At 35.7% G+C, this 27455-nt stretch overlaps 1 protein-coding gene across 1 annotated transcript in view; it reads left to right on the plus strand.

Annotated features, from left to right (window-relative positions):
• The window catches only part of COL11A1 (collagen type XI alpha 1 chain), a 297225-nt gene that overhangs the window by 216036 nt on the left and 53734 nt on the right, over positions 1-27455 (plus strand). The window contains exons 41-50 of the mRNA XM_070941067.1: positions 624-713; positions 1135-1188; positions 7812-7919; positions 12842-12949; positions 14519-14572; positions 17893-17946; positions 18809-18916; positions 25371-25424; positions 25584-25637; positions 25744-25797. Coding sequence (XP_070797168.1) covers positions 624-713; positions 1135-1188; positions 7812-7919; positions 12842-12949; positions 14519-14572; positions 17893-17946; positions 18809-18916; positions 25371-25424; positions 25584-25637; positions 25744-25797 — 738 coding nt within the window. The remainder of the gene's footprint in view (positions 1-623; positions 714-1134; positions 1189-7811; positions 7920-12841; positions 12950-14518; positions 14573-17892; positions 17947-18808; positions 18917-25370; positions 25425-25583; positions 25638-25743; positions 25798-27455) is intronic.

The raw sequence follows: 27455 nt of genomic DNA on the forward strand, positions 1-27455 counted from the left end.
ATCCTACACATTCTTTTTTTCAGTTGACAACCATAAAGAACATAGTGAGACTTGCTAAACAAATTGGACTGCTTTTTGGCACAAATGAAGTATCGCTTGCCATAACATACAATCCTCTCTTAATTTAACAAGATGGAAGGTCTACATTGTAAAAGTCTCAAAAGTTCAAAGAAAGCAAGCTCGTGAACTTCACATAGCAAAGATTTTGAACCGACGGACTAGATAATCATCTGGTTGCCATGTAATTAATTGTGCTACAGTTTTTTCCAAAAACTTCAAAGGGGAAGCTTAATGATTTGGATTTTGAGGTGCTGCATTTGAAAATACAGGATTCACCATGTTTTAATATAAACTAGAGGAAGTATGACATAGTAACTACCATTGTGATAAAAATGAGATCGCGTTAATGAAGTTTACTTATAAAAGACCCGTTCCTGATTCAGAAGCACATTTAAAGATATCATAAATTCTGTCCTGTATTGACATAATTTTCAGGATTTACCTGTAAATTGATTAGAGTTGCAATGTATGTGATGGTTCGTTGATGAACTTCCTGTTTTTGTTTTGAAAACTGAGTTTTTATGGCCAATTTTCAGTAAAGACTATTTATTCTATTTTCCTAGGGTGATCCAGGTCCTCAAGGCATTTCTGGGAAAGATGGGCCTGCAGGACTGCGGGGTTTCCCAGGAGAAAGAGGCTTGCCAGGAGCTCAGGTAAAACTAGAAGGGCCCTAATGAGTTAATCACCAAGAGGGGGAAGGAACATTGATGCCATGGTGATTAGATTTGGTGATATCTGGTTCTTAAGTGCATCGGTCAAGGAAGGCCCCAAACTGAGCATCCCTATCTTGACCACTCCTATAAAACATTATCTATTAAACATTTATAGGCTTCATTGTCAGGAGATAAGCAATACAGCTCATACATTAAGATGAATATTAATAAAATAATTGACTTAAAAGAGATCTATTATTTTATATAATTTTATTTTATTTTATTATTTTATTTTTATTATCAGACCATAATAAATTAATGGCAATAGAAAGAAGTTTTAAAATACGTGCTGCAATGTCTTGTGGTATATATTAGCATCATCAACAACAATAATAACAATAATAATAATTGACTTTGATAGGGTGGAGCAGGTCTGAAAGGCGGTGAAGGTCCTCAAGGCCCACCTGGTCCAATTGTGAGTAGGATTTGTCCACAGATTATGTTACAATGACATTTTTCATTTATTTCATTTATCTCTGTCTCTCTCTGTCGATCGATCGATCGATAGATAGATTGATTGACATATACCCATAGTGTGTGTGTATATACACACGAACCATCTCTTTTTATTTCTTTCATGCTGCAATGTGTGCCTGTACATGCTTGTAAAGACTATACAAATGGATAACATGTGTCATTCATATTTGTCAATAGCAGTTTCCTAGTAATTACAGCAACTAACAAGTCCATAAAAAGAAGAAGAAAGTCTAAACTTAAACGTGTTGGCCTCTGTCAAACATGCAGTTAGCTGCAGGGGGCAAATTGCTTTTCCTTGTTCATTAGGTATTTCAAGGTAGAAAAAAGGGAGGGAAATCTGCCTCTAGTGGGAGGAAATTGAAGAGCATAAGGTCTATTAAAGAGACTGATAGAGAATTTTCTCCTGCATTCTTTTCTTTCCCAAATGTGTGTATATTAGGGTCAAATTACAAATTAGGTGATTCAGGTATTAGAAGGTATCTGCTTGAATTGTCCTTTGTTTGTTCCAAAACAGGAAAAAAAAAAAAGAGAGAGAGAGAGAGAGCAGCTGTACTGTCCTGATCCAGACTTTGCTGCACACTTCCAGATCATAGATCTGTGTCAATTCCAGTCAGAAATCCTACTTTCCTCACTCCTGTAATTTTTACAAGCAAATGTTCTTTACTACAAACTGCCTTTTGCTAGACAAATGGCAGCTGGGAGGGGAAAGCAGAGGTTTTCTTCTAGAATCAGTGCAAAGGTCCTATAAGGAATATATTTCAGGGGAAGTATTTGCAGTTGTCTTTTCTTCTTGGCCAGCTCAGGCATCTTCCTTTTATTTAAAGCAGTGTGTAATGTATCCTTGAATTACATACAGAATTAAAGGAGAATATTTGTTGAAATGAAGGATCCTTGGTGCTCTCTGAGCTTGCTTGTGTTCTTGGAGACGATCCATTACCCTAACAAGGTAACATCATCAGTGCTAGTAACATCAACATCACCAGCACTGATGATGTTACCTACTTAGGGTAATGAAATGTCTGCAAGAAAACAAGCAAGCTCAGATACAGAATCCTCACATACAGAAATCTCTGAGAATAAATTTGTCTGTGGTGTTTTTGAGATGAAAATGAGGTTATTTATGTGGAAGTCTGAAGGATCTAGGTCACATGACTGCTCCTTGGAGAATATTCCCATCCTGGCATTGTATGCAGAAAGAATGACACTATTGTCAGTGGTGTCCCCTGACATCCATAAGTTTTGTAACCTTTTTTTTTTTTTAGTTAAAACTGCAAGACCCTCTAACAAAAGTCAGTTCCTTTCTGGATCTGCATTGCCAGGATTGGAACTTAATGCGAATGCATTTTTTACAGACAGTAGTGTTATTATTCTCATAAATAAAATGATTTCCCGGATTAGCATTTTCAATCACTGAAAAGAATCTTAATTTTTTTTTTATTTGATTTATATGCCGCCCTTCTCCCGAGACTCAGGGTGGCTTACAATGTGCTAAGCAATAGCCTTCATCCTTTTGTATATTTATACAAAGTCAGCTTATTGCCCCCACAACTGGGTCCTCAATTTACCTACCTTAGAAAGGATGGAAGGCTGAGTCAACCTTGAGCCTGGCGAGATTTGAACCTGCAGTAATTGCAGGCAGCTGGTCTTAATAACAGGGTGCTTTAGACCACTGTACTACCAAGGCTCATAATAATAATTAATAATGTGCATGAGCGGATGCCTCCCAGCTTACAAGAAACTTTTGTTAAATTTTCAGGAATTTTGCAGGCTCTTTTAGAGTAGAACTGAACCTTGCAAGCCGATCCGCTGTTTGGCAGCTAACATTTATCAGCATACCTATTATAAGCATTATTTGTTAAAACAATGGTTTTGGCTGGCCCTTTCATCACTGCTGTTATAGGATGTGATACTGATGATTACCTTTTGCTTGTTCAAAATTCAGTGTTTTAACATAGGTGACCTTGGTTCCAGAGGATAGATGTTTGGTATTAAAACCAATTCATGAAAGAATAGTTGTAGCGGGCAGCAGCTGGCCCTAAACCAGTTTTAGGTGCCCCTAGGAAGTCACGTGACTCCTGAGAGTCAATAGAGAAAAAAGAAAGAGATTTTATTAGGGTTTTGAACAGGAAGAATGTTGGAGTCCTTTGGTGAGAATGATGGTTGGAGGAGGGCTGAGCTCAAGCAAAGTTGGAAATTGAGCTGCTTGGGAATTTCAGGGAGGGTACATTTTATCTCTTTAACTACGTGTTGAGTATGTAGAACCTTCTCTCTTTTTTTGGCCCTTTTAATAGCAATAGCACTTAGACTTTTATACCGCTTCACAGTGCTTTACAGCAGCCTCTCTAAGCGTTTTACAGAGTCAGCATATTGCCCCCAACAATCTGGGTCCTCATTTTACTGACCTCGGAAGGATGGAAGGCTGAGTCAACTTTGAGCCAGTGAGACTCAAACTGCCAAACTGCAGGCATCTGGCAGTAAACAGAAGTAGCCTGTAGTACTGCATTCTAACCACTGTGCCACCACAGCTCCTTAATAACATTGGAGTTGACCAATTGCCTTGTAAACACCTGCTTCATCTTGACTGAGATGTAGACTCTTCAAAAGGTTTTGTTCTCCCTTTCTATAGTTAGCCAAACCCAGGTTGAAGTGAGGATTTCCCCTTCAAACTTTTCCTGGTTTCCCCAGCCAGCAAGGGCAAGAAAAGAACCAACTATTCCAGTTGCTATTCATTCCTGTATGGAGGATTAGTTCAGAAATGAAATATCTGAAGAGAAGTGCGGCTTAAATCCTGATGAAAACTTTCCTTATTACGACAATAGAATTTCCCCGGTTTCTATCTTTCCATATTCTCCTGACTCTTAGCTGACAGCAGAATATGATTTAACCCAGGCTGGATTGTATCACTTTTAATATGCATGTGAATTAGCAAAGTTGCATGTCCTCTTATATATGTGATTTCATATAGTTGCGTATACATACAGGAAATAGAGTTACAGATAAATATAATGTATAAGTGTATACTATGCATAACTGTTCGTTAATATAGCCCAGTGTTCTTTAATCTTTTTGCTCTAAGGATCTTTTCTGACTTTTAAAAATATCAGAGCCCACCCCCCCCGCCCCCAAATAGCTTGTGCTTATCTGGGCTATTTATTGATAGTTATTGTATTAAAGGGACATGATGGCTCAGTGGCTAAGATGCTGAGCTTGTCGATCGAAAGGTCAGCAGTTCAGTGATTCGAATCCCTAGTGCCGTGTAATGGGGTGAGCTCCTGTTACTTGTCCCAGCTTCTACCAACCTAGCACGTAAAAAATGCAAGTAGAAAAATAGGGACCACCTTTGGTGGGAATGTAACAGTGTTCCGTGCGCCTTTGGCATTTAGTCATGCCGGCCACATGATCACGGAGACATCTTCAGACAGCCTGGCTCTTTGGCTTTGAAACGGAGATGAGCACCATCCCCTAGAGTCAGGAAAACCTAGCACATATGTGCAAGGGGAACCTTTACCTTTATTGTATTAAAAATTTAAATTGACATATTTGAAAACTATTTACCGAATCATGTCAAAATAAAGACATTAAGTCCATTAGATATTAACACAAACAAAATAATTGCAGAAGCCTGTGAGGGGATCCCTTTAAAAACATTGATATACATTATGCTTTTGTGATTATATATTAGCAGACTCTCAAAACTTCACTGAAGTGTGCAAAAGCAAGATCAGAGTATAAATCCCAAACCCTTTCCTCTCTCAAGTGTAGGATATCTTCTACAGATTTTGAAGCCTTAAACATATACACATTTTCCACCAAAAACAGAATAGCTAACAAAACATAAAAGCTAACCTCTATGGGCTAAGGCTATAATTGCTATGAAATTTAATTCTCACTCTCTGGGAGTCCCAATCAAAACAAAGCAATATTAATATTTTTATATGCTTTTGAATCATGCCAAGTTAATATTTAAAACTGGTCCTCATTCTTCTTTCTTTTGTTTCTGATTTGATCTTTCTAAGCATGCAATCAGCTATGTCAAAGAAAACAAATCAGGAAACACATGTTATTTATTGTAAGTGTACTGAACTTTAAAGACAGTATTGCTTTATCAAGACTACCTAAAATGAATACCAGTATGGTATGGTATATTGAACTAACATTGGGAGACCCAGGTTCACTTTTACCTTCAGCCACTGAAAGTGACCTTGGACTGGTCATACTCACTCTCTGAATTGACAAGCTTTTTGATATAAAGAAAAAGAGAAAGTATTACATATGCCACTTTGAGCTCCTAAACAAAAATGTGGGACATAAATCTAACAAACAAACAAACAAACAAACAAATAAACAAACAAACAAACAAACAAATAAATAAATAAATAAATAAATAAATAAATAAATAAATAAATAAATCTAGTACTCATAAAGGAAAAAAGAAAACCTCAAAATTGGCCTATCTGCAGATGGCACACTTTTTGTGGTATTTTAATTAAAAATACAAGGATCTGCTTATCCACCGATAGGCTTATATGTGAGCACTTACTATGGAAAGTTATTACCATATATTCTCGTAGGTAAATGGATACATGAAAAGTCAAGCCTAATTTTGGGGCTATAAAATTATTGACTTATTTGTACTAAGTATATTGGTAGGTAACTCCTGTGAACGCAACTTGGAGCACATTTCAGTATTCTAAGGTGCTATAGAGAAAGCTTAGTTCCAGGTTTAAAGACAAATCCATGACCTATCATAGCAACTGCAGTGAACTTCTTTGATGACCGAAGGAAGAATCATTCAGAAATAATTGCTCTCTTGAGTATTGTGGACCCCAGCTATATACTGTAAGGCTTTAAATATACTTCATATTTCATCTAGCACTAAATGGGCAGCTAGAACGATGTTTTTAGCACAAGGCTAAAGGGATCTTCTTGAGTTCTTTCAGCATCCAATCAGGTTCAAAAGTCCTGAATTAACTGAAATTTCTAAAGTTGCCCTTCAGGCAGTTGTTAAAACTCAGAGGTTACCAGAATGTGCACAAAAATTTTAAAGTCTCTTTCTTCCAAAAGGGATGTGTTTGGTGCTTCTAGCATGGACACAGTTTATAATTAAAAAGTGTCCCTAGGTTTTCATATCTCACAGCAAATCAAAAACTGCTGAGCAGTCAAGAAGAATCAATAGATTCATACTTTGTTTCTTACTCCCATCCTTCATCTCCATTCTCCAAGAAACCAACATGAAACTCTTTACAATGGATGTAATTTTTTTCTTCATCATATGCCATGGAACCTGGCCAACCCCCCACTCCAAACTAGAGAGGTCTACCTCTTCACTTCATGAGGAGACCAGCTCCCTTGGGTGTTCTTTTAATCCCTGACTCCCAAGATTTCCCTTTCAGAGAACTGTTTTCAGCATTCTCTTCCATTCATGTCTTCCAGCACCTCTTTAATTTCCCTGGATCTCTCTTTTTCACCTCTAAGGCTTTTTAAACAGAAAAAACCAAACTCCTTTTGGTTTTGCTTGGATAAACTTTCCCCTCTCCCTTCTAGAGGCTAGAATTCTAAGGTGATTGCTGGCTTTTCATAGTGGCCATTCAGTTGGTTTACACATATTCAGACATGCTTTACTAGGAAAGCAGATATTTTGAATATTTCTCTGAGGGAGACAAGGGTAGAGCGTGTAGGCTGTGTGGAGAATGAATTGGGGCTATGGGAGTTTGCTTGTTTTTCTTACCTGCAGCAGATTCTAGAGTTAATGGGGGATGCCGATTCATTATAGTAACTGGTTTTCAATGAATTCAGATGTCTATATGGCCAAGTATTCATAATGTTAGCATATTCTTCATAGAGGTAGGGTGGAATTCTTTTTAGTGGGCCTATATTCTAACAAACAATTTCAGAATTCTTCTATAGTTTTGAGATATGTGAGTGTCATCTTCTGCAGTAACAAAATCATGAGTGGTAGATGTAGCTAACTCTGTGTAGGAAGTAGAACGTAATACTAAGATATTCTAACCATTCACTGCCTGATAAATTCTAATAGAATTGCTTCTTGAATGATATGAAATCAGTCCCAGGATTCAGCGGCTTTTTATGGCTTAAGAAAAAAATGTTCATTTCTCAGAAGTGTTTTTTAAAAAGAAAATTATGTTGAAGTGGTACAGATTCTGATGGCTATGTTTGTAGTATTTGTCTTCATTTAATTTTTTACTATATGATATAATTTTGTTTTGACCGTCAAGATTTCCTAAAATGCAAAGCACTTACTGCCACAAATAAAAACCTTTACAGAATTCCATTCCATGCCAATTATTCCAGTCTAGCAGGATGTCAAGTTAAACTTTTAGGAATGCCCTTGAGGAATTTTAGCAATCAAAAAAGATAGTACTAAGATGTATGGTTCAAAGGTTTCATGATTTCATGTAAGACAGCTCCTTCTTCGTATGCCATAGAAGTCCCCAAAATTTAGGCACTTTGCAGGAATGAATGAATGAATGAATGAATGAATGAATGAATGTTTAGCATACCAGTCCTAAAATAAGCTGTTACTTCTTCTTTACATACAAGGGTTCTTCTGGTGAACGTGGCCCAGCAGGCACAGCAGGGCCAATTGGTTTACCAGGACGTCCTGGACCACAAGGTCCCCCAGGCCCTGCAGGAGAAAAAGGAGGTCCGGTAAGTAATTCTGAAGACAGCACATGTTAAGACTATGATATTACAAAACTTATTACCTTTCATATTTGCTAATGTTAGTTCTTCACACTCCAGCACCTTTCTATTGCATATGTGCCAGGCATACTCCTTTTCTACAGTATTTACAACAGAGTTCTGCAAAAATTTAATTAAACTCTATGACAGTTTGGTACACTTTTATCAGACCCTTAAAACCTAGGGAAAGAGGTTAAGCAGAACCGATAATTATGAACACAATAAGGGCTGTGTTTGGTTATAAAATATTTTGTTAAAATGTAGGTTTGTTTTAAACTTAGTGCCCTGTTGTATTTTAATGCACTCATTTATTTTTTTCCTTCCTTATCATATTTCATTAAAATTATTCCTACTATGTATAGCTTGTAAGTGAAAATGTATATTGATAGATAAAAAGACTCTTGGAATTCAATATAACAGGTGCTTCATATGAATCTTACATTACAAGTTCAGCGTCAGTATTAAGATTAAATGAGTGCTTAATTGTAACTATTAAAATTGTGCCATACAAATTAAAAACTGCATACTTCTATTATCTTTTTTTCTTTTACTCCTTACAGAAAATTCCAATACTTTTTACTTATAAAAGTATTAACTGGGGCTCATCAAGCATTGAAATTAAGGAAAATCAAACTACTGCATAGAATAGCTTAGGAAAAGTGGCAGTATGTTTTTAAAATGTATACAATTCTGTTGTAATACATGGGTGTAAAAATGACTTTATTTGACTGGTGCTAAAAATATTACAGTAAAATCTACTTTTCTGATGCAGATCGTACCACTTAAACAATGTCTGAACTGTTTGAATCTCATTTATGAAGAAACTTCCATTTTTTCTGATACATTTTTGTCCAAAAAATCCCCTCAAATCAAATGACATTTTTGCTTCTGTCCATTTGTCAAAAATTCAGTAGGTACAAATATTATTATCATATTACACCTTTCTTTGAACTATTTAAAACAAGAAGCCTAAAAGGCATAACTGAAAGAGGTGATAAGTACACAAATATGGTTGAGTTAGGTCAAAACTTTCAAATTCTCTTTATTCATATTATTGGTTTTTATTTCAAATATTGTTTTTACTTCATTCAATTTATACAAAAATTTATTAATGTTTGCAAACTATTATTTTTATTAATTTATCAAATTTCTACACTATCCTCTCACCTAGGTGACTCTAGGTACTTTACAAACAATATCATAACATAATATAAAAATGTGAAACAAGGGTTAAAACAAGGTTAAAAATATACAAGTAAAATGTAAAAAGTCATACTTAAGAAATTAACAAAGCTAACAGGTTAATAAGGTGGTGAGAATGCCCTCAACCATGAGGTCATCCATGGGGTTGAATAACATTCTTAGAACCTGCTGCAGAACCAGAAGGTCTTAACACTCTTCTGGAAGGTCCTAAGAGTACGGATGTTGTGACCTAGGCTCACTTAGTCATTACAAGACACAATTAGTCCCAAACAAAACTATTTTATTATAACAGCTGAGAATTACTTCATTCCCAGCTTAGTCCAAATTAATTCCAAAACAAGTCCTTTAGAAGAAGTCCTTCAGGCTTATCACAAATCTTTATCTTCTTTAGCATCCTGCCAAACGCCTTTCTTGGCAAAGCCCTACAAAGTTCAAAAACAAGAGACACTGACTGGAAACAGATTTAGCAACGTTACTTTCCTACAAAGAGCCCAAGAGCCTTTGCTGCTCTTTTAAACCTTATGGGAGGGGCAATCATCTCCTGGCCTTACTCCCAAATTGTCCCTTTTGCTTTAGCTGTTCTTGCCTTCTGGCAACTCTGTACATGTGTGCACTAGGAACAGGCTCCTCCTGTTCCTCTGCCTCTCTGCTGTCCGATTCTGGAGGCTCCAGAATCCGTGCATTACTCCCAGATGGCCCTGGCCCCATCTCTGCCTCCGACGCAGAGCTCTCGTCCAGGCCTTCCCCAGACTCCAGGACTGGCCCATGGTCCTCCCCAGCCTCCTCACTGTCTGACTCCGCTGCCAGTTCTGCAGGCTGCTGGTGGACCACAACAATGGGCTTGGTTCACCTCTGAGAGTAAGATGTTCCAAAGGGCTAGATCTATGGCAGAGAAGGATCTCTTCCTAGATCCCGTCAATCATAATTCTTTGATGAAATCCAAAGCATGCCCTCCCTGCCTGACTGGGTGGGATGGGTTGATGTAATTGGGATAAATGGTCATCCTTCACTACTAATTTCATACAGAATATGGTTATATCAAGAGTTCCCTTAGCCCTGTACTGGCTGAGAGCTAGATAGCAGCATAGTGTTGACATTTTAAAAAAAAATGATAGCATTTTATGAGTCAGAACCATGAGGCTACTCTCCTGCAGATATTTGAATTCAGTACAGTGAAAAACCATAGGAGATTATGTCAATAGCCCCATATCAGTGGAGGAAAAGAGCTGGGAATTCATAAGAGGTCAATAGAGCTCAAGTTAATGAGATATCTGGGGAAGTTAACATGGCTTTATTTAGTACTGCTTAATTGTTCACATTTAATTCAAGGACAATTCACTCTTTCTGAAATAAATGCATTGTCTCTATTTATACATATAAATGAATCCTGCCACAATACATTGCAATGCCCTGTTCAGTCTTCCAGGCAGCTGTGCTTTATTTCAGAATACTCCATTTCATGCCCTTTTCTCATTTGCTGACATTGAATTACCTGCTTTATTTGGGTAACATTTATAGTATTAGCTATAAAATTGGGGGGGAAATGGTATTCAGGTTTGTTTGTTTTTTGGTTAGGTTTTTTTTTTATCTTTCATATATTTTCAGTTTGATTTCTGTCTGTAATCTTTAGGAAGCCGTGTTATTTGTATTCTTATTTCTATTTCCTGGTCTGTTATTTATAATGCACGTATCATAAAGATGTATTGAAATTCTGAAATGCAGACAATGGTTACCGAGCGACTTAAACTCTTTGGCGGTATGACATCCTGATTTCTGTAATTCATATGTATGAGTCCTTATCATGACTGAATGAACAAGGAGGGAAAATATGAATGCTGTCACTGAACTTGCTAAAATAGATCCAGGGATAAAAGCTTGTGGAAGGCTTAAAGAACAAAGCTGAGGAAACCTGGAAACAGGTTTCTCATCGCAACCAGTCAACAATTTTAAATTCTGTTCTTTGCTGCTCACATATTCAACTAGGACAATTATAATCAATCAAGCAAGTAGAAGTACAGAATCTACCAAATACATCCAGATTAGAATTTCTCCTACACACTCCTATTCTTCCTTTAAGATGTTTATTGTTAGCTCTTTTTTTGGGGGGGGGGGTGTTTCCCAGCTTCAGAGAAACAGTCAGTAGTTGAATGGGCAACAGGAGTTTTCAGTTGTGTATCCTGTCTTTCAAATACACTCCCTCGGATACTGTAACTCACAGTATTTTGGCACTTGGCTGACATGCTTTTATTTTGTAAATCTTTTAAATTAAGATTTCAGTTAGAGTGGTGCTGAATACATCCCTTTGCCTCCACCTTCCTTTGTGGAATGAATCCCTCTCTGAAACAGTAGAGAGATTCTTCATAGGGTTGTTGTTTTTTAAGCTCATTTTCAAGGGGTTGGCTTTACTCAAGCTTTGTAGGATTTATTTACTCAAGCTTTGTATGATTGAATAGAGAGTTATAGAACACTGTGCCACTCACAAGAGTTAGAGTTAAGATTAATATACCCCATGTATAAGGTATGAAATATTCAACTTTAAAAGGAATCCCTACTGAAGCATCACTAAAATATTTTTTGCGCTATTCCTCTCTACAGCACCAAATAAAATAATAATAATAATAATAATAATAATAATAATAATGCCTATTGTGCATTTCTCACCCATCCAGAAAACTGTCACTTTACCAGATCCTAAATATTACTACAGTCCAAGAGACCATTTATAGAATCATAGATTAACAGAGTTGGAAGAGACCTTAGAGGTCTTCTAGCCCAACCCCCTGCTTGAGAAGAAGACCCTATACCATTTCAGTGAAGGGGCTGTCTGGTCTCTTCTTAAAAGCCTCCATCAATGGGGCACCCACAACTTCTGAAGGCAAGCCGTTCCACTGGTTAATTGTTCTCACCTTTAGGAAATTTCTTCTTAGTTCTAGGTTGCTTCTTTCCTTGGTTAGTTTCCGTCCATTTTTTTTTTAATTTTTTTTTTGTCTTGCCTTCTGGTGCTTTGGAAAATAGTTCGACCCCCCCCCACTCCACCTTTGTGATTTAGACTTTACTCTTAAAAAGTAAATGATGAATATATTGAACTAGATAGAATTGATTTCTGAACATGTTTGTTTTACCTACTCCGGGGAGCATAGTACTATTCTCAACCAATCTTAAAACATTTCACAACAGATTCAAAGAAGGATTTTGGTATAAACTTGATCGGGAGAAATATCTGAGAATAAGTCAGCTTGACAAGGCTGCTGATGACAGGACTCCATTCAGACGTTTGTTCACCAGATTCCTGTGACATTCAGAATATTAATATGTTCCACTGATGTATTATTTCCTTTAATTCTGCATAATGCACTACAGTTTTTCTTTTTTTTAAAAAAAATACTAGTCATTAAAAAAGCCTACAAGGAAGCAAAAGAGAAAAGTAAAAAAAAATGGTGAAATACAATATTTACAAATGAACAATAGAAGTACCAAAATAGTACAACTAATGGTTGGCATAATTTGATTAGAAATTAACCATTAAGCTTATTAAATTATATGTAAGAATATTAAACCATTTTAACAATATAAGTGAGAATTTACAGTTCTGAGCTAAGCACTAAGATCTTATAAATCTTTCATCTTTTAGAACTGCCAATTATTTATTACCAATAATATGAACGATGGCTTCTTATTGGAAACAGGGTGAAAAAGGTCCTCAGGGACCAGCCGGACGTGATGGAATACAGGGACCTGTGGGTCTTCCTGGCCCTGCAGGACCAGCTGGTTCTCCTGGAGAAGATGGTGACAAGGTCAGTTGATTATCGTTCTGTGTTTCTTTTGACGTTTACTACAACAACTTCCTTGAACTGGTGCCTTCTAAAAGTCTGATTGCACCAAAGAGAGTGCATGGAGAGATGATGCATGGGAGAGGATAATTTAAACTTGGTTGCAGAATATAATTCCTGACAGCTGTTCCCTTTCTCATGTATTTCTGCCTTATTAATATTCTTTTCGGTTGTTTTGGAAAGACTAATAGGAAGTCCAGCTGGATAGTCCTTCTTATCTGCAACTTACACAATGCATATACTTTAGCAGCTATTTCTTTATTCATTGGCAAACTTTCAGTAATAGCATCGCATCTTACACAGATGAAAACTTAATTATATTACTATTCAGACATTATGTTTTAGACCCCTTCCATATATGGGGGTTGGCAGATACATGGCACTTTCCTTTGTTGTCACTACATCTTGGGGTTTCTGTGCAGCTTTAGAAGTTCAATGAATGATCTATTGGTTCAGCTCCTACTGCAGAGGAAACATATTGAAGACAGATTTGCAAACTTTCCACTAATGTTGCAAGATAGGTGGTTTCTTACCAGCAAGATCTCCTGGATATTAGTATTTTTCTTCTTTTTTTCAGATTAAACTTTGTTCCCCCATCCACTCCTCTATCTCCCCCACTAAGTGAAGGCCATGTGGGGTTTTACAAAATGCATGTTTCTGGTGAAAAAATACAAATACAAAGCAAGAACAGAGAGCCAATTTGATAATATCTTCCATGTTTCCCCGTTGGCCAGCTAAACAGAAAGCTGATTGATTTAAGGGATGGGAGCAAGCACCACATAGTGCAGGTGAAAAGATTGCTTATATTTGGGGAGGATGGTGATGCCAGTGGTATGGGCCTCAGATTGATAAAACAGGAGTTATATTTCTCATTTGCCTTCTCAATATGCCCAAAAATGGTGCACACTACTTTTTAATGAACTATCATTTCTGATTTAATAAAAAATGAGGAAAATGTAGCTTCAAGGTTTGAAACAAACCAGCCAACTTCAAAGTATGGTTTATTAAATCTTAGAATGTTTCAAAGCTGGTCATTTGAGATGAAATGGAAATCTATTTTTAATTACTAACTTTTTCACTTATTCACACCTTAGAGAGGGGATAATGTGTACAGGGCAAGGCTTTTTTCTATCGAGAGAGGAACATTTGAATGCAAACTTAACAATATTTTTATATGATGTTAACACCTTACACACAGAAGAAAGCAGCTGTCCTTTGGTCAATCACAATTATAGTAACTTTATATTGAAGGAGGCGTGAGGGTAAAACAAAGGTAGCAGTTTCCTTATTATAAAATTGAGTTAAAGTAAATTTCATCGCAAGAACGCTGCACTTCGAGCTTTAGCGGGCAATATGTCACCAAATCTCTTGTACCAAAATGTGATTGATCAACCCAAAATTGCCCTCCTCCGGCTTCCATTCAAAGGCAGAGAAAATAATATGGTGACATTTGAAGGTAGTTCAGTATTGACTACTGTTGACAAAGAAATGGGGCCTTTAAAGAGAGATGTAATACCTTTCTTTTGATTACAGGGTGAAATTGGAGAACCAGGTCAAAAAGGGAGTAAAGGTGACAAAGGAGAAAATGTAAGTGGTTTTCTATTCCTCCTCTCACCCCACCCCCGCCCACTGCCTTTACTATATTGCTTTTTTATTGCTTGGCAATAAGGAAATGCATGAAAAAAATATATCAAAAACAAGTACTCTCAACAAGCAGAAAAAATGTCTATTTTTTTCAAGAAAGATTCACATTTCTAATATATAAAATAAAGAAGGGGCTTCATATTCCTTGATAATGGTTTTTGATGATCTATATTTCTTCAGTGCGATCCAACCTTCATCTTTTAGCCCTGTCCTTGACAGATCAAAGCTTCTTTTTCTCCATAACTCACCTCCTTTGTGGTTGCACATCTTCCTAAGCCTGGAAAACCCCCAAAGAAAGTATCTACAGAGACACTGGGCTACCACTACTGCAAGAGATCTTTGTGGTTGATCAGATTCTCAAATAAAGCTACTTCTTTTCTCTGCTGTTGAAATAACAATAATTGCTGGACTTTCTGAACTTTGGAGCTATGGAGATGGATCTCTCCCCCAGATTATCCCTGCAATTTCTCCTATTTTAGCAGGAAATAAGATGCTGCTTGTCACACTCATAAATGCTATATGTGGCACTCTACTTACCAGGAGAAAAGGATTCCATTAAATTTTCTTCCAATTCTTAGCTTGACTTACTTTGTTTTAGACATTTAATAGATTGTGAAAACTTTTATTTATTTTTGAAGGGCATTTTGATTGCCATAGCTAATTACTGTTATTTATACATGAGGCTTTTTTTTTTCTCTTTTCATTTTTTTTATAATAATTGTATCTGCTGTCACTGTATTTCACATTGTTTTCTATGAGTGCAGAATGTTGAAATATTAGGTGACAGCATTCCTTATTATGTTTTTAGGTTTGTCAGTTATCTTGAGCATCTTGGTGACATGTTAAAATAGTGGGGAGTGGATTTAAAATATTTTCTTACAATTTATTTCTTATAGAAATGATAAAGTTTCATCTTCCTGCCTTGCTTTTCTCTTTTCTGTATGTGCTTATTATTCATTACTGTATTAATATGGAAAAAGAAATGCATGTATTTTCCATATTTGGAAAAATATTGCAAAAGTTAGTAACAATACAACTTTTTAGACACATTTGCCATAATCTGTATTCTATTGATCTCTAGCAAAATGGTTAAAAGACTTTTTTTAATAAAATAAAACTTCAGAGGGATATGAAAAGTTATTATATTTATCTTTCACAAAGTTTGGAATCAAATTTTACTTTGAGGCAATTTACTAGAATATTTTAAATAAAATTCACCTGGTTGCTACAATCAAAGTAAAAATTGCATGTAGCTAATTTCATTTAGTTATAGGTGCTGCTTATGTAATTACTCTTTCTTAGTTTTCATGTTAGCATTTTTCTACATGGGTACTTTTAGCCAATCGTGTTGCACAAACAATATGTCAGAATATGTATCGATGCTCAAATTTTGGATGTTCTCAGTCATATTCCTAACATGGATCATTTTCATTTTCAGAGATTGTTACTAAATTATTGTCATTTTAACTGTCATTGCTCAATAAACATCATGAAAATATGAGCACATTTTAATATGATTGCAAGATGCTCTGATGCGTTTAAATTTAAGTCTTTTGTTCAATTTTACTATTCTTAAAAACAAGTCAACCTGGAAGGACTATTTTCAAGAAATATATAAGTCATAAAATAAAATCTTATTTTAAATAAATAAAACATTATTCAGGCTTATTTACTGAATTGTAATATTCTATCAAATTTACTATTTAAATGACAGTAGTAATTATTGTCATTTAAAATTCCATTTTATTTATTCAAGCTTGACTATTTGATATCAAGTACTAGTGATAATGCCCTTTACCTATAACAAGATGAGGAACTTTAAGTTAATTTCTGGCCCAATATTTCAAAGGTTAGGGGAAGATGTCATCATTCCCTTTCTGTCAGTCTACATCAGAGGTGTCACATTGGTGGCCCACAGGCCCGATGCGTCACGTGCAGGCCATGCCCACCCCAGCTCTGCGGATGGGAAAAACGTTGCAAAACGTCACATGACAGCAATATGACACAGCAAGTTTATTTATTTATTATTTATTTTATTAATTTAATTTGTATACCGCCCTTCTCCCAGAAGGGACTCAGGGCGGTGAACAGCCAAAATTAAAAAACATACAAATGCAAAAGTTAAGATAATTAAAAGAATTAAATCATTGGCTACCCAATTTAAAACCCCAAATCCATAAAATTTAAAATCCCAATTAAAAACCATTTAGGCTAGGCCGGCTTGATGAAATAAAAACGTCTTCAGGGCTTTACGGAAGGTCCGGAGGTCCGGGATCAATCGTATTCCAGGAGGCAGCTCATTCCACAGGGCGGGTGCCCTCACAGAGAAGGCTCGCCCCCTGGGGGCCGCCAGCCGACATTGCCTGACCGACGGCACCCCGAGGAGGCCCTCTCTGTGAGAGCATATTGGCCGGTGGGAGGTTATCGGTAGCAGCAGGCGGTCTCGCAAATACCCTGGCCCTAAGCCATGGAGCGCTTTAAAGATGAGAACCAACACCTTAAAGCGCACCCGGAAGACCACCGGGAGCCAATGCAGCTCGCGCAGGAGAGGTGTTACGTGGGAGCGCCACGTCGCTCCCATAATCACCCGTGCGGCTGCATTCTGCACCAGCTGGAGCCTCCGGGTGCTCCTCAGGGGGAGCCCCATGTAGAGAGCGTTACAGTAGTATGTATGTTACAGGTGTGACATAACCAAGGCATGAGTGACTGTGCACAAGGAGTCCCGATCCAGAAAGGGGCGCAACTGGCGTATCAGGCGAACCTGAAGTTTGACATCCGTGGTCTACATTATGGACTATATGGAAAGAGCGGTCCTTGTTGAAAGACTAGTTCTTTTCAGTTCCTTCCCTCCCTTTCTTTCCAGCTGGTTGCATTAACTCTTCGTATTGAACTTTAACTTAAGCTGTTGAATTTGCTTTCCTCTTTCCTTCTTCTTGTGTAATTTATTTGATACTTTAAATCTGTGAAGAAGAAGATTGTGCTTGCTGTCTGCAAACATCTCTGCCCTCTCAGCTGAAGAGAAAGGGTGCAAATGAATGAGTAAATTAAAAAGCTAGAATACTAAAACCTGTTTATTAAAAAAGCAAGACTGATGCATTGAGAAGATGCAAAAAAAAAAAAAAGCAACCTCAGAACATTGGTCTGCTTCAATGAATGTAATAAACCTTAAGCTCCATCTCTTCAAAGAAAGATGGTAATGCATGTTATATTTGAATAATGTAAGATGTATATTTGAATAATGTAATTATGTTTTTTTTTTCCAGGGACCTTCAGGACCACCTGGTCTTCAGGGTCCTATTGGTGCTCCTGGAATTGCTGTAAGTTTCCTGTTTGTTACAAATTGCAAATGAATTCTTCAGAACTTTTTCTATTTAAAAAAGAATCTCACTGTTCATTGAAAAGGTTTAGAAATGATTTACACAGCTTAAAACCTGGATTTTCTTTAAAAAAAAAAAAATTCCAGGACTCTATGACTACATACCTGCAAGGTTAATATAAGCTTTAAATCAATGCCATTCTGCTTCCTTTGTTCATTAGTATGACAACGCAAAAGAAAAACACATTTTTGGCACAGGTTCTTCATTGAGCACAAAAGCATCCTTTTCAATGGCTTTACATATTGTAGAGGTGTTCCATGTACTGTACATAACCCATTGCTTAATTTTGCATTCATTTAAAAATCTGTCTTTGTGAATCAGCCACATGTCTATTATGGATTGCATCCCTTAGGACTTTTCCAGGGTAATATCTAACCAAGAAAATTCTGTAATGATTTCAGATAACTGTGAAAGACAGCACCATTATCCACGTATTTAGCTTTTTTTTTCCCCTGAGCAAGACAAACAGCTCTTGGCTAATAAATGGTACTTTTGATATTTCTGTGGCAAGCATCCGAACCCCCTCACTATTTACTCTTTTAGAATGTCTGTTTCCCAGGGTTGAATTTATGGAATCATTTGCAAGAAATGAGGTAAAGGGAGCAATCTTGTACATGATTAAGCTGCCTCAGCACAATTGAAGTCAATGAGATGTTTCTGTAGCTCACAGAGTTGGGTTCAGAATCTGGGGAGGGAGTTCTCCCCCATTTTCTAGATCTGTATTTTTTATACAACTAATGGAGCTGAAATTGTTGGGACATACTTTACATTTTGAGTCAGTTAAACCTATTTCAATTTACAGGGAGGTGATGGGGAGCCTGGTCCAAGAGGACAACAAGGGATGTTTGGACAGAAAGGAGATGAAGGTGCACGTGGCTTTCCTGGTCCTCCAGGACCTATTGGCCTTCAGGTATATTTTATTGTATTATCCTTCCTGCACATCTTTTTTTTTTTCATCTATTGTAAAGTGAGCCTATTGAACAATAGAGGCTATTTTACATAATAAACAATACAGAGTACTGACAGTGACAACAAATAAATCCTTAAATCACCATTCTAAAGTTGTTAGAATTGCAGATGAAACACTAAAGCAGAGATAGGGAGGTGCCTACTGAGTTCTTTAAAGGCAAGTTTTGGATCATAATTATCCTCCACTACAAAATTCATTACAGGTGTGGAAGGGATGGTAAGCCATCCCAAAACACTGGATGTCTCATCAGGATGTCCACAAAAAAAATTGGAGACAAAAGCAATCCTCATCATTCAAGGGCTTTCCCAGGATTTTTTCTGCAGGCACAGCTGTTTCATTTCAAAGCTCCAGAAGGGAATTAATGAGTCAATCTGCTGCCTACTTTACAAAGTAAAATACGTTCCAGTGTAAAATTGATTCAGTTCAGTGCAACATCTGGAACACTTTTCTATTTAAGAATAAGTATTAAAATGTTTTGGATAAGAAAGGAAACATGTTTTTAAAACATTAAATATTTTTTTTTAAAAAAATGCAACAATTTAAAAGTTGCATGATAATGAAATTGCTATTTTAGTAAAGTGGCTGATGAATTTAGCATTTTTAGCTGCTCCACAATGGAAATACAGTGCAAATTCTGTCTGCATTGTAAGTGTTATATACTTTATGTAAATTTAATTTACTGTGGTTGTGTGAAGGGTAGCTACTCATTAATCTGAGTTTTAAACAAATGCTGAAAATGTTTCTTTCAATCTCATTTTCCTTTGTAATAATTTCTTGTACCAGTATTCACAATTGTGCTAATAAAGGGCCACTGAGCAATCAAGAGTTCGCACAGAATGCATAGTAACAAGAAAAATCATGTAGGACATACAGCATCTTTCTTTTTGTTATGAAGAATATTCCTTGATGTCAAATTTTACTTGATATATCCAAATTATCATCACATTGTCTGATACGTTTGCAATCATACATACTAGAAAAGGTTTCAATAATACAAATCATTATTTTAAAGCGTTACCATTTAATAGCAGAGTTTCTTCCAATCTCAGTAGTAAGCCTGTGGTAAATACTGCAACTGATTCTGTCTTAAGCTTTTTGTAAATAAATTGCTGTTTTAAAATCTTTTCCTGAAATATCTGAACCTTGTTAGCTGTTCATCTGATAAAATGTGATGTCCCTCTTTCTACATCTTTTATTGTGCAATCTCTCATTCTAAAAAATAATAGGAAAACTCATCAGAACCTTCAGCAAAACTTCCTACCCATAGGGACGTACAAGCTTCTTACATCTAAAGGATTTTATAGTTGTAATAGTTGATATAAGTACAACTGATCAGATAGAATTAAGGTTTCCAAGGTGTGTAATGAAACCATTACTCCCAAAGCACATTATAAAAGACCATAGATGTTACCTAAAAACAAAAATAAAACAATTCAAACACTTACAGTATTAAGTATTCTTAAATCACTTCTTCAACCTCTTATAGAAAGAAAATAAAAATGAACAACAATAATAAATTGATTTAAAGAAAAGGTAAATTTTAAAAACTGCATGCCAGCATCAAATTCTTCAGAACATAAATTAGGAGAGAGGTTTTGACAGTGGGGATATTTAAGTTTGAGCATATCAAGACTGTGCTTGAGAACAAATTCGAAAATAATTAGCATACTTAACCTTAGACACATCTATTCTCCCATAATTGTAATGGTACTATTGACAGACTGAAAAATTAAACTTTCACATTAATTGAGGACCTAAGTTTGAGATACAATAGACAGGTTTATGGCTCAATAAATCTTAATAACGAACTGCTAGATTGGTTGTTAGTGCATGTCATGTCAGCAAATAGTAATTGATGAGATTTAGCATCTTCAACAGGAAGCTCTTTACTTTTTCCACAGTCACATCTGCAAGCAAGTAATTTGTAGGTAATGATTCATTCTAAGCATTGTGACTACAATTGTCCTAATTCTTAGGACATCTGTGTAACTTTTCTTTCTTGAGATATTTAATGCTTTAAAATTCAATGTATACACACCTCCCAGTTGTTGTTTTTTTTAATTTGATTTATATGCCGCCCTTCTCCGGATACTCAGGGCAGCTTACAGTGCGTTAAGCAATAGCCTTCATACTTTTGTATATTTATACAAAGTCAGCTTATTGCCCCCACAAACTGGGTCCTCAATTTACCTACCTTAGAAAGGATGGAAGGCTGAGTCAACCTTGAGCTTGGCGAGATTCGAGCTGGTGTTAAATTACAGTGCTTCTGTCTGTTGAGCTAAACCAGTTTCTCCCTCCCCCAGAAATATCTATAGGAAAATCAAGTGTGCACTTTTATTTATACTTATATCATGCCCTTCCTATAAGTAGCTCTGGACAGCATACATTTCTTTTTACAGGTAGTCCTTGATTTACAACCATTCATTTAGTGACTGTTTGAGGTCACAACAGCACTGAAATAAGTGATCTATGACCGGTTTTCACACTTAGATCCATTGTAACATCATTCTCATGGTCATGTGATCAAAATTTGGGCACTTGGCTAGTATCATCAATTACTATTTGCAGACGTGACATACAGAATCATGTGCTCACCATTTGTAACCTTCCCAGCTGGCTTCCAACAAGCAAAGCCATTGGAGAAACCAGATTTGCTTAAAAACCATATGATTCACTAACAAACGCAGTGATTCGCTTAAAACTGTGGCAAAAAATCAAACTAGAACTCACTTAACTACTGTCTCGTGAAGCCATGGAAATTTTGGGCTCAATTGTGGTTGTGAGTGGAGGACTATCTGTATAACAATTGTAGAATACAATAATGGTAATTTGCCAAACATCATCAAGTAATGTTTATTGATATATTTAATGTATTTGGAACTTATAATGCACATTAGAGGCTAGAACTGATAGTGAGCAGAACTAGGCAAGTTTCAATCTTGTTTAATAACAATAACAACAACAGCAGCAGCAGCAGCAGCAAATTGAATTTCAGCAGTTTTGGAGAGAGAAATCAATGGTTGTACCAATAGTAATAGAAGCCATTGGACCTATACCAAAGGGTTGCCTAGATACCTGAATTTATCAGATCTGAATATTTTTGCAGATCTTTATCAGATCTGAATATTTTTGCAAAAAACTGCCTATATATTCAGATGTTATCTTACCAGCTCTTAGGGTCTTGATTAGGACTTGAACTGTTAAGTTTTTACCAGTCTCAGACTGTGAATTGAATTGAAGATTAAATATTAAATAATAATAATAATTTATGAAACGTTTATGTTGTGCAACTCTCAACGAATCTTGGAGCGCTCAAATAAACAAGTAATCTTTGGATCCTTGCATCATGATTCTAAAATAGTACTTGCATATGTAAGTCTGCTGTGCCAGATGGTGTATAACATACTCTATTATTTTAGATGGTAAAACTCCCAGATTTATTTTGGTAGAAGACAGTATATAGATAAATCTAATATCTTCCACATAAATCAGTAACTACGTATTAGTTCTATATTTAGTTACATGAAATTATTATCCTTCAGACCAATTGTATCTGTTTATTTCAGTAGGAACCCTAAGAGTCCATCACCCACACTTTTTGGTATGAAGATGAACTGTGACTCACACACTATTTTGAATGTGGAGATTGATTTTTTTCCCCTTCAGTTTTGTAAACTGCAGTCAAGTCTTTTAATTAGTGAATGTCTCAGCGTTCTACCAGCAATATTTATTCATTAAGAACTTAAGGTTTTATCTATAGTTAATTTTGAAGAATGATATTATAGGTGAGATGCTGTGTCCATTTAAGTGGTCTCCAAACTTCTGTTGGTTTTAATAGTTAATTCAGTGGATACTTTTTGCATAAAACATTTTGCATGATTTGCCAACATTACACATTCAATCTGTAAAAAAAAAAAGAGAGAGAGAATGACCCACAGTCTTGGAATATAGGAGAATTTGTGTAAAATGTATAACAGGCTTCCCCAGCCTGGTATCCTTCTAAAATTCATGCTGGTTTAGTATTTTGAGAGTTATAATTTCAACATATGTGGAGGACATATATTTGAGATGGGTGGGTGCAACATATATTATGCTTCATGATCCAGTTTTCTGTTGACTATTTTATTAGAAATCTGCTACAATTTCAACCTAAAACTTAGAGCATAAACCTGTCCAATATCCTAGTGAACCAGGACTTTCCTGTTTTCCTTTCTAAGCATATTCTTTCAGTTCAAGCCCAATTTGTCTTTTAAATAGGAAAAAAGAATAGATTCTATTGACTTTAGCACTTGGGCCTAACATGAACAATTTGAACCTGATTCTTGAAGCATCACTCTGAAAAACATTCCATTATAAAGCTCTGTTACATGCATTTAGTGCACATCGAGAGACTGTTCGAATAAGACTACAACAATAAATCTTGCAGTCAATGGAAAAGAAAGACAGCTTCTCCCAAGTGATTGAGTGTTCAAATAATCTGAAGTTCTGAATGAATTCAAGAGCAACATAGCTCATGAATGTCAGAACTCAGTGCTATGCATCCAGTGATCAACATCTATTTAGTGTGTCTTTAAATAATTAATAACACCTGCCATTAAATTATCTTTAGATACTGGTAATAAGTCAAGCTTTTATTGACTCTACAATTCTTCATTATTCACAATCAATGAATATATTTCATTATGCATATTACCATTCCTTATAGTTTCTTTGTTTAAATGCTGCAAAGTCTATTCAACTTCCAAATAATTGGAATGAGCTGGGCAAATGATACAACAGCAAAAGAAAGTTTGTTTCATATATATTAGACTAAAAATGGTTTATAAAAAACCATTGTTATATAACCTTTTCTTCTTGTATATTTAGCATGAGTGGGAACAACTTGAATTTGCCTTATTAATACTAATCAACATAATTTGCAGTTTCTTACCTATGCCAAAACTGGAAGCAATTATCCTTTTGTTTCTGTACTTTTCCCATTTATTTTCAGTGCTGTTCTTCGGTTTTTGAAAAATATACTTATATTTTAGGAATATAAAATATTCCTTGCAAAAAACATTAAGGGAATTGTGCCAGAATTTATCTCTGCTTGAAGGCAATACTAAATTAAATGTAGAAACAAGGTAGAATAAATTTATATTTAAAAAATTTTGAGCATTATAGAAAGCAAAAGAGAGATATTCTTTGATCATTAATGATGTTACTGAAAGCTATAATTATCATATTTGAAAGATGAATGTTTTATTGCTTGATATAAAAAGATTTTGTATGTGTAGGAGGATAAGGACATTATTTTAGAAATGGAAAAAAATATAGACAGCATGTCACATATAACTTGAGCCATTAAGGTGAGTTTTTCGCATAACAGATCCCTTAAATATTAGATTCAACAAAAGTTTGACATTATTGAAATCAGAATATACGATTGCTATATAAGTGCTTTGGCAGATTTTAAAGTCAAAATGTAAAATTATGATTTATGACTTTGGCATCTGGATTGAGTATACTGTTCCCATTTTCTGAAAAGTATTTGTTTTGCTTTCAAATACAAGTACATAGCCATCTTGATATAGTGGTTAAGATGCTGGCCTAGATACCAGGAGACTGTGGGTTCTAGTTCTGCCTTAGTCAGGAAAGCTAAGGAAGCTGGGAAGGTGACTTTGGTCAATCAGTCTCTCTCAGTCCAACCCACATCACAGGGCTGTTGTAGGGAACAAAAGGAGGAGGAAGGAGCATTATGAGTGTTCACCACCTTCAGTTACTTATAAAGTAATAAAGGTTGGATAAAAATCTAATAATAAAATTTGCAGAAATATCCAGACTGCTTCAAATTAAGCAGTTTGCTCCTATTAAATTAAATTAAATCCTGATGCTTATCCTGATGGGATAAGGATCAGGATAGGTGCACTTTTCAATAGTTGTACTTCACTTAAGAAACTTCTTGCCAGGCTACCATACATTTCAGTGCCAGGAAAAACATTCTTTATCCGAGCCTTTTAAATAATATATCTTTTATCATGGAGATCATCTTTAAGCAACTGTGCTTGAATTGCATTTTAGAATAATTTCATTTTGTGTTTTATGTTTTAACTTGTGGCATTTGTTGGGAGTTCTTCAGGAACCATTCTCAGGAATCGGCTGTGCAAATTCAGTTAGTAAAGTGAATAAAACGAGATAAAAATGCAATTCATCCACACTACAAAAAGAAAACAAGATGGAGGCCTCATTCTCTGTATGATTTTATGCATTCACTTTAGAACTTTGGAAGTAAAAAACGCTAAGGGAATCTAGATTCCTCAAATGTTAGGTTAGAAAATATTTTCTGCCATGTGCCATTATTTGAACTATTCTATAATTAATACTATGCATTTCTATTGCTGTTTCTTATCACTAGGGTCTTCCTGGGCCCCCAGGTGAAAAAGGTGAAAATGGCGATGTTGGTCCAATGGTAAGATATTGTTCTTTCTCCTCTAAACGTCCCCATAAAGTTGATTCACCAAAGATTGTTCAAAATAAGGAGCAAGTTAAACTTACTTTTCCCATTTCCTCTTGTCCTTTGGACCAGACTTATAATTTTGTAATTTTGTTTGTGTTTTCTCTCTTGCAGGGTCCTCCAGGTCCCCCTGGCCCTAGAGGCCCTCAAGGTCCAAGCGGATCAGATGTAAGAAATACATGAACATCTGATGATGTTTACACATGTATATACATGTATGTAGTTTAAGGCATAGTTAACATATGTCTCACCTTAAATATTCTTCTCATCCAAGGGTCCTCAAGGTCCATCAGGTTCAGCTGGCTCTGTTGGAGGAGTTGGTCAGAAGGTAAGAAACTACAGTGAATGCTTTTAATCATGTTATAGCTTATGGAATAGGAAATATCCCTCTGATGTTCTGTTGAGAGATTGGACTGTAGTGTCTATAAATTCCTGTCAACAAAAATACATTATCCTAAATATCTACTTTTGAACTTAGTGATGGTTACATTTTAGGGCATATGTGTAAAATTGCATCTAATAAATATCTTGTTTCATAAGTGTCCATAGACTAGGGTTTGTTTTGCTGCGTGCATTAGATGTTTGTGACAAATATATTATTATTGTTACACAGATGTTTAGGTTGGATTCAACATTTTGTTGAACCTGACAGATGTTTTGTTGAGTCAGACAGATGTTTAGGTTGGAGTCAACATTTTTGTCCACCTTGGAGACCTTTCCAAGGACCTGACATAGGCAGATGTTGTTTGTTTCATGATGTTAAAGGTACCATCAATGGATGTAAGTTGTTGCAATTGATTGGTGGTGATTTTGTCAATGACAATGGTATTCAAGTGGTGTTCCAAATGTTTTGGAATTGCACCCAAAGCACCCATTTCTGTTGGTACTCTCTTTGCTTTCTTTTTCATAGTTATTCTACTCCTATTTATAGATTTTGGCATTTTGTGATTTTTTTCCCCAATTGTTTCTCTTCTATTCCGGGTCCTCCCTGTCCATTATCCAGACTTTTTTTCCCTTTCTTATTGATAATTGTTAAATCTGACTGGTTATGTGGCAAGTGTCACATTATTATTACTGCCTTTTTATCTATAAAATCCCAAGGAAGTACAGTGGGTGCAACAGTGTCAAAACTATAGTTACTTTTGTTAAATTATTATTTAAAATTCTTTGTAATCTTGTTGGGGATGTAAAGAATTATTTTTTTTTAATGAAAAATTGTTTCTCTTAAAAACAAATTGAATATATATAACTGTAACCCTAACCCTAACCTTATTGTGTGGAATTGCCATTGTCAGAATAAATTAGAAGAATAGGGCTATTAACTAGTAAACTGTAGCAGCAGATATAATCTAATCTAAAACGTGTCTAAGATTTGAATTTGTCAAATTCAGAATCTACAAAAGATAGATTTGAATCTTTCTTTCCCATATTTTTAACTGTAAAGATACCTCCCTCCTCAATTTTTTAAAAATATAACTTAAACATTAAAAAAGAAAAAAGAAAATATGGGAACAGTTACATTATGATTCCCTTTATTTGTACATTTCCACTCAAGAATTGGGACCTTGGAAACTGAAATTGTATATTTCAAGTTTATAGAATCTAAGAGAAATTACACCTCTTTCTGTATCTACCTCTATGTATTCAGAAGGACTGACCATATCAGTCCCATGATCCTGGTATTATGGAGGTGAATTTGGATTATAATTGCTAAATTCCTAGCCATATGGCTTTTTAAAGTTGGTTAAGAATATTGTGACTTATAAAATCAACATATCGACAGGATGTCAAGTTGAAAAGAATACTATATAATCAAATATGGTCTAAAATTTTGTATTATAGAAACATTACAGTACAGGCAATCATTGACTAATGGCACAATTGGGAGTGGAACTTCCATTGCTAAGTGTTGCCATTAAGTAAGATACACCATCTTTTACAAAAAATTTTTTTGCTGCAGTTGTAAGCTAATGTAGCTTTCCCCAT

Source organism: Pituophis catenifer, unplaced genomic scaffold (assembly GCF_029215685.1).
Source record: "Pituophis catenifer annectens isolate HBS135680 unplaced genomic scaffold, rPitCat1.0.hap2 SCAF_3, whole genome shotgun sequence".
NCBI classification, from domain to species: domain Eukaryota; kingdom Metazoa; phylum Chordata; class Lepidosauria; order Squamata; family Colubridae; genus Pituophis; species Pituophis catenifer.